This window comes from Sebastes fasciatus, chromosome 17 (assembly GCF_043250625.1).
Source record: "Sebastes fasciatus isolate fSebFas1 chromosome 17, fSebFas1.pri, whole genome shotgun sequence".
Taxonomy (NCBI): domain Eukaryota; kingdom Metazoa; phylum Chordata; class Actinopteri; order Perciformes; family Sebastidae; genus Sebastes; species Sebastes fasciatus.
In genome coordinates, this window is record NC_133811.1 from 11707414 (window position 1) to 11716261 (window position 8848).

Genomic DNA, 8848 nt, shown 5'->3' on the forward strand with positions numbered 1-8848 from the left:
CTGCTCTATTTGCCCAAGTTAATTACAGATGTCAGGCATGGTCAGTGGTGGGAAATTCCCTCATTACACGGGAAATGACAATCAGGACTTCAGGTTAAATCACTGCTGAATCACATAAGCCAGAAAAAGGGCTGCTGCAACACTCTCTATGGGGCTGAGACCTTCAAGCATGGTGCACTTTTGGGCCAATTGTAAGTCCCCAAACCAAATCCACATTCAGGTGATGTGTCAGATGGCAGGGAGAGTGTGACACAAAGTGTGCTTAAGGACTTGGGACGGCTAAGTTTAGCCTCAGATTAAGATAGAGGGCGACGGGGGAAGGAGCAGACAGACGTGAGATATGACCAAAAAAAGATGCACAAGAGAGTTTGATGGATCGCCTCTGATTTGGAAAGAGACGAGGAGGAGCAGGAGGACTCTTGACACTGACTTTGATCAAGCAGAGTAACAGCTGGTGAGGGGAAAGAAGCGCCAGAGGTGGAAGGGGAAGACAGAGGATCTTTTGCTCTTTTGTGCAGCCAATGAGTTTCTGATTTGGGACATTTTGAGGGCAAAGGTCATGAGTAGGGTTTGGATTTCAACGAGACATGACTGCTGTTAAAGAAATCACAGTAACAGCTGCACTTTTGCTGAGATAGAAAACAATTCTGAAGTGATTTTCCTCCATTTAAGTTACCGTTTTCTCGCTTTTAGACCAGAAAAAAAGAATTCAGCCAAGCCCATAGAAATGGCCACATTTGTCATACAGACAGTAAAGTAGTTACTGCTGCATTTACACAATACTTACCCTTAAGATAAAGATTAAACACTACGTACGTACTGTACAGTATGCAGCTTCTTAAAAGTGTAGGAACTGTAGTTATTCATTAGTGTGAATGGTCAGCCGATTAGGCTGTTGTCAGGCCATTAAATAGGCGTTATCAATCGCTATAAGCACCGTAGATGTGGGTCAATAGGGGCCTTAATCAAGAATATGAAAACATCAAAATGTGATAGAAAAGCATTTATTTGTTTTTGGCATGAAGAACCATTTTGTTCATGTTTACTGATTTCAAAACATATCTATTAAAGTACAGACCTCATGATCACTGAAGATCCCATTTCATTGAGGGGAAATTGGCAAACATAATAGGGAACACTTTCTAGTGCTTTTGGGGTCACTTATCCTTTGGCCACAGGTATTCTTATTTATGGTTGATATTGGCTTACACGAGTGCAATGTAGCAAAAATTGTGAGAGTAGAATAATTCAGATTTTTTTGCTTAATTACACACATCAGAATGCAAAGCAATGTTCAATACAATGTGCAACTATTGCATGGAAATACCCTCTGGAAATGCTGAATGTTCCTGATCTACGTACATTTAAAAGGCTATCGTTTTAATGGCACGGGAACATGTTAATGCTGCATGTGAGCAGATTCACACGGTTTGAATTGGCTGTTCAGCATAATTTTGTCATGCAGTTGACTTCCTAGTCAAGTCTGTACACAGTGATTCAGCCCTGACAGATATTTGGCTCAGGGGATTGTCAAGTCAACATTCAGTGACTCTTGTATCTCAGTTAAACTATTCAATCAAATACTGGTACTGGTAAACAGGAAACTTTCTAACTGTCACCAAGGCATATATGGTAAGATTATGACTCAGCATAGCATCAGTCAACTTCAAAAACACTTTCACAACCTGCTGCTGACCCCCTGGTGAAAGTTAAGCCATCCAGTAAGGGCTTTAGCTACCTTTATAATAGCCACTGAACTGCATTCAAGTACGTGATGTAAGGCTTTACCTACTTACAGCAATAAGCCATGGAATTAGGGCTGTCCCCTCTTAATCGATTAGTCGACTAATCGGTCGTTTTGGTCTTAGTCGACTAAGATTTCTTTTGTAAATTAGTCGTTTTTTATGCTGAATGACTTATTTCCAAGAAACTTATGAGCACAAACGCAAGATTTTAAGTGGTGCTTTTGTGTGATTCTTTGTGGAAGAACTCACAGATACGTTAATTAAATCAACTAATCGATTAGTCGACAAAATCGTATGTATTAGTGGACTAAAAATTTATTTGGTCGAGGACAGCCCTACATGGAATAATGTGTTCTGGCTGATATGCTGTATAGATACCGACAGGTGGGGGCACTTATGGTAAAGCTTTGAAAACTGAGCAAAATATGACCTGAACATGGGAATGATGCTGTGAATCTCACAGTGCAGAGGCTCACATGAGCCTGCCGACGGACCCGGAGAGGAAATCCTCGTAGTTAAGGCGGATGTGGCCCGTCATGGTCGTGTCTTTCTCCCTGAAGAATTGCGTCATGCTCTGGAGCTGGGTGCACACCTGGATGAAGCGGTCCAGCTGGATGCCGGGTCGTCCGCCTCGCGTGGGGAAGCGTCGCACCAGCGTCTCGGAAAACTGGGGACTCAGGTTGTAGCCCATCTGAGCGAGGGCTGAGAGGGAGAGAGGAAAGAGGAAACAAGATAGGTGGTCATTTTTTGTTCTGTGTTGCTGAAAGTCTCGATCATGGTCATTTTTGTTTACAAAATGATCCCCAGTTAATTGCAGCATCTGTAACAAACACACACACAAACGGGGATACCTTGGTGTAGCTCCGTGCCGCTGATGGTGCCTGAGCGGTCTCTGTCGTATTGCTGAAAGAGCGCTCTCCACCGCTGCATGAAATCCCACAGCGCCGAGAAGCCAAACAGGTCCATTCGACCTGACCGCGTCTTGTCAAACATGTCTAACAGGAAACATAAAGGACAGCACGTTCAGGCAAGCAAGACTCGGGCAGCTTTCTTCGGAAATAGCTCAACGGTCTTTCGAAACAGACCACAAATGCGATTGCCATGTTTCCAGCAAGCCCTTCGTCTGTCATCGCAGATCTTGTCCTTGTATTATCTTAAAGTAGGACACAGGAGTCACACAGGTCTCATTACGGTAATGGAACACATTAGTCACCGCCTGGCAAATACAACTGGAATGTCGGGATGCTCGCACAGCTAACAGGTACCGAGACGTACATGACTCACTTGTTTTTTCGGCTATCCCCTTTACTGCCTACATTTCTCCTTTTAGAAACACAACTTTTAGGAGATTTAGGGGGCTACTCACGTATAAACCTAGCCTACTTTCTTTGTCCCACGACTCCTTAATCCATTTCTTTTTCCTAAATAACGTCCTCCTCCTCAGAAAGTATTCTAGAAATATTGTGTCATTTTGCCTCAAGAAACACAATCAAAGCATTGATAGTGACAGAGCTACCTCACACTCACACTGTTGAGCAGTTCATTTAGCTGCAAATGTGTGACTTACTGATCATCATGAGGCAGGTCTCGTCATTAAAAGCAGACCAGTTGGAGTTGACGAGTGCCTGCTTCAGCTCCTTGAGATTGATGAAGCCACTGTGGTCCGTGTCAACGGTGTGGAACCACTGGTATGCCTCTTGGTTAACACCAGGAGGGATGTTACCTGCAGAGAGGAGAAATCAGAGTAGAAATAGGAGGGTGAAGAAAGATGCCCATCACTAGCAGATTGTTTTCTTAGCCTGCTCGCTGTTTTCCTCGACTTCTTCAATATGTCTGAGCCAACTAGTTTGAATTATTCTCTTAGAATTATTTCCCGTCATTATATTTTTTTTTACCAGTTATTATTTCACTGAAAAAGACAGCGAAGATTCTTAGAAAAATGAAGCGGCTGCCTCGTTCCGATGCAAAAACAATTATTTATTTATTGAGAGATGAAGAAACACACTTCCACTGTCTGACAGTGGAAACTGTGCTGACTCTGTCAAGCAGAAACTTGATCATAAAAAATAATACATCTGTGTTTCGACTCAATCTTTTAGCTTTGGTGTTTAGAAGGCACTGATTTGGTAAACAACAGCATATAACGACTATAACATGGAATAAACTTTACATAGAAATAATGATTATTTTCATTGTCGATTATTTTCTCGATTAGTTGTTTGGTCTATGAAATGTGAAAAATGACGATCAGTGTTTCCCAAAGCCCAAGATGACATTCTCAAATGTCTTGTTTTGTCCACAATTCAAAGATATTCAGTTTACTGTCATAGAGGAGTAAAGAAACCACAGAATATTCACATTTAAGAAGCTGGAATAAGAGCATTTTTTTTCCTTAAAAAATGACTCAAACCAATTAATTGATTATCAAAATAGTTGGCAATTAACTTAATAGTTGACAACTAGTCAATTAATCAATGAATCGTTGCAGCTCTGATGCTTAATATAACTTCCTACAACAAAGTTGCAGTTGGTAGATACAGTATTGATATACTTGCAATAGGAATGAGTGGATAAAAAAAACCATTACAATTGTGTGAGATTATACCAACGAAAACATTTCATCCAGTTTGAAATACTGGTTTGTGACAGCTGTAAATAATGTCTAATAATTCCACCATCACACTTATTTCATTGAAATACTGTATAATCTTCCATTAAGGGACAAACATGAATAATGAATCTAAAGTACAGTTGTGAAACTAGTTTGTATTCAGCTAAAGAAAACCTCCCCAACCTTAGTTACACATGCTGAGTGATTCATAAAGCACAGGTCGTGAAGAAAAGGTAACAGCAGGGTGAAAGGTTGAGGAAAAAGTCAGCTCACTAAGAGGGAGATAGTGTCGGGGGCAAGAGGCCACTACCTGAATACAAGGAGGAAGAGAAAGGGGGTGTTAGAAAATATGGTGTGAGACAAGGGGAGGAGTGGAGGGAGGGCTGATTGTCAGAAAAATGAATGGGGAGAGAGGGACAGGTGACACTTCAGGCCAGCAGACCCTGATGGATGCTGTCCCTGCGGGGAGTGATAGCAACATAGGCTTTCAGGTTCTGACTCAGGCTTAGCCACTACAGGAAACAGCATAATCACACACACACACACACACACACACACACACACACAACACACACACAACACACTCTTTACCCATCTGTCTCTTACTCTGTTTAGCCCTCACTCAGTATTACCGGAGTCATCACTCCAGCCGTGTAATCCTGCTGAGGGGCACAAACTGAACCCTGTCTCTACATGACTGTCTGGGAACGTAAGTCGTTTTCTATCCATCATCCCACCGGAGAGGGAGGGAGAGAGGAAATGAGAGAGAGAAGCGATGAAGAAGGGGGGAATCAGAGCCCATCTGCAGTCTCCTCATGTTCAGAATAGGCCTGTTCCACTCCCACAGGGCAGAGGTACCGCAGAAGCAGCTCCAGTCTCGGCCTATAGTTACCTGCAGGAGCGTGGTGTCCATAATGTCCTCCATGAGGCTGTCCTCCATGAGGCTGTCCTCCGTGAGGCTGTCCTCCGTGAGGCTGTCCACCGTAACCCGCCGCATAATGCCCGGCGGGGGCACCCCCTTGTCCGTGCCCATACTGCCCTCCTTGACCCTGGGCTCCGTAAGCACCATAATGAGCCGCTGGTTGACGTGGTGCACCTCCGTATGGAGCTGAGGGGGATTGCCCATAGGGACTAGCGCCTCCCCCGTATGGAGCACTTGGTGGTGGGTTGCCTCCTCCTGGATAGCCCTACAGTGATGGACAAGACAAGTTCACTGAGAATGTATGTGAAGTACAACTTAGGAATGAATGGGCTGTGTGTGGCTAGATGGAGGTAATATGTATAGAAGTTCTCACTACCCAGTGAAGTACTGTACTGAATTTTTGAGGCGCTTTACTTGAGTAAATCCATTTTCTACTACTTTGTACTCCACTACAGTTCTGTGGGAAATATTCTTTTTCGAACCTCCACATTAATCTGGCAGATAAAGTTAGCCCGCAGGTTAAAACTTTTACTTACAAAACATGCAATTAGTTTATCAAATATGATACACTGTGTTATATATGAAGCTATCCTGAACACAAAGTATTTTTAAAAGATTCTCAATTCAACATTTCAATGTTGCTTAAAGACGAAAGCATCAGTATAAAAATCCAACGGTTTAAAGGTCCCTTACTGTCAGAAGTGAGATTTTCAGTTTCTGTTATATTATAAAGCAGGTTTAAGTGATATATAAATACTGTGAAAGTATCGAAATGCTCAGTCCACGGAGAAATACACACAGCCAGTATTCAGGAACTGTGCCTTTTTTAACAAGCCGTCAGGATTTCTGTCCATTTGTGATGTCACAAATCTATAATATATAAACCATTTCACAGTTTTAAACATCAAGTGTTCTAAATGTGCCCCAGTTTATTTCAGTTGCATTGTATGTGAATGACATCCGCTGACAGGAAGTAAACATGGACCAAAACTGTTGCCTGGCAACGCACTTCCGTTCTGCGATCCGGACTTTCATAGTGGCCAAACGGCGGTACTGCAACTTCTGTGTCCGTCACGTGATGCCGTTGGGCCCAAAAATACTTTTTCCCATAGACTTACATTGGGAAAGAGACGTATGTAACTCAGCGGATCATTTTTTTTAGGTGAATCAACTTCCCAGTGCGAACCCTCTAATAGCCCTTATTTCAAAAAAATCGTTTTTAAAGTTGTAAAATGAACTAATAGCTGAATCCAGAGTTATTTCCCTTCCTCCGTTCATGTGAGCGAGACCCAGACCGAGGCTGGAGCGCAAGCCGTGACGACGGCGTGACGCTGGGACCCCGTGACCGAGTCATGTGACCGAGTGGACGCTACTGCGCATGTCCCAGTTGCCCAAGATCCGCCAAGATACGGGTACTTTTCCAAACGAAAGTCGAGCCATTTAGGTTCCATGCGCCAATGAGCAACTCTCATAGTAATGACCGGGGCCTCGCCTCCAACGCAGTTCTTTTAATACATCCATGGCTAAAACGGAGCGTTTCAGACAGAGGGTAAATACAGGCATAGTCAGGCAGACAGTATGAGGAAAATAACGTATTTTTTTTACATTAAAGCATGTAACCATGTTCTAGTACACACATAAAATACAAATATGAACCTGGAAATGAGCATGATATGGGACCTTTAATATATATATATATAGAAGCCTAATAGCACTTTTACTTTTTTACTTTTTGCTGATAATAGGCCTGATGTTATTTCTGTATTTTACTTGTGTAAAATTGTGAATGCAGGACTAATATCTTTACAGTAAGACATTGCCACTTTGAATTTGAAGGATCTGAATACTTCTTTAAACCACTCAAAGTACAAACTATCGCGATATCTGCTCAGAGAAACTACAAAAGGACATGCACAGACAAGAAACCCGGTCAAATAAGAAAATACCATGACGGCTAACTACATCTCCAGCAATGTTAGAGCAATGTTAATGTATATAACATTGGCAGAACACACTGCAACACAAGCTAATGAGTGTTATGATCAAGTAGCAACAGTAGTTTACTGCTATCTAATGACTGGCTCGCGTTAACTTGTGTTTCTATGTCTTAAACCTTTAGTTACGTTATCTCAAGGCGATGAAACAGATAACACAGTTATTCAACAATACTAACATGTTAGTGTAATTAACATAGACAAAACAGAAAGAGCGTTATTTGGTACCTGTCCGTAGTGGAAACTCATGTTTGACAGACTTTACTTCCTTCAACAAGACGTCCGTGAAGAGGCGGACAGCTGGCCGCATCTGGGAGGCTATTGGTGCATTTCCGGGTCTGTCATAAACCGCACCCGCGATCCCTGCTCCTGATTGGACGGCGGAGTGGAAAAGTGATGACGACAGAACAAATGAGTATGAATCACTATGCCCATCAGTCACTCTCATGAATGCGAATGGAAACCCAATACTGAGTGAGTGAGTTAGTCACTCGCTGTGTCGTCCTGTATACATACTGGGTTTAGATAGAAATTCAAGTTTCCAGCATCACAGTTCCATAGTGCAAAACATGTTAGTAAAAAGGCAAAAAGTTAGTACAAAGTACAACAAAATATATATATATGTACCAGATACAAAAATACAAGGAGATGAAGAAAACTGTTAAGACTGAATATAGTGCAGGGTAACAGCTGTGATACACGACTATTAAAGAAGTGAATATAGTGCAGAAGAGACTGTTAAAAAATGTATATAGTGCATTATAATCTGTCCTGCAGACCGTCCTCGTTTGTCACCCCCCTAGAGAGGTGTTGTACAGTTTGATGGCTCAGGGGACAAAGGATTTCCTGAGTCTGTCTGTGGAGCACTTACTGGTAGTTCATTTGCGTGCATAATAATTAAGGGGACATATTTTAATCTAATTTAGCTATATCAATACTATACTATTACAGTGCACAATCTTAGATGGGAATCACCTTAATGCTTATCTGTTGTTTTCAATGTATTTTCTTTTTCTCTTTTTTAACAAAGTATCCTGTCCTTTCCGTATCTTCACAGTCAGACACAATCCCTTAATTTATAGCTATAAATATGAATCTGATTCAGCTTTAATGTCCACTTTTAAATAAATAATTCATACGACACCTTCTCACACAAAAATATGTCTTGTACTGTATATGTTCTTAATGTATATGTTCTTAATATGCCCTTGTACAAAGTATTTCCTTTTATAATTGTAATATAACTTATTATTTTAATGGAGCTTCCCAGCAAAAAGCATTTCACACGATTGAACCTGTATATCCGGCGTGACAATAAACATCTTGAATTTTGAATCTTGAGTATGTATGTGTGTACACATACAAGGAATTTGACTCCAGTTTTAAGTTACCCTCAATGTGCTTGCACACAGTTCCAAGAACAATTTACAGGAAGATAGAAATGCAGCTAAATGACAATGCAATGACAACAAAGCTAGACAAAGATATGTAAAGCATACAACTAAACTTAAACCATGGTCTGGGTGAATACTCAATTCTGATTGGCTGCAGGGTGTGCATTAATTCCTGATAATTG

The 8848-nt window shown here is 41.5% G+C and overlaps 1 protein-coding gene across 2 annotated transcripts; it reads right to left on the reverse strand.

Annotated features, from left to right (window-relative positions):
- Positions 1-988: 988 nt before the first annotated feature.
- Positions 989-7657, reverse strand: pef1 (penta-EF-hand domain containing 1). Of its 2 annotated transcripts, XM_074612308.1 has the most exons (6): positions 7501-7657; positions 5339-5543; positions 5249-5305; positions 3313-3468; positions 2597-2740; positions 989-2447 (listed from the first exon to the last, which is right to left on the reverse strand). In XM_074612308.1, the coding sequence occupies exons 1-6, from the start codon at positions 7519-7521 to the stop codon at positions 2218-2220; spliced, it is 813 nt and encodes a 270-aa protein (XP_074468409.1). In that variant the 5' UTR covers positions 7522-7657; the 3' UTR covers positions 989-2217. The 2 variants fall into 2 exon arrangements, with proteins under 2 accessions (XP_074468409.1, XP_074468408.1); XM_074612307.1 differs by having other exon boundaries at positions 5249-5543.
- Between the last annotated feature and the right edge of the window lie 1191 nt (positions 7658-8848).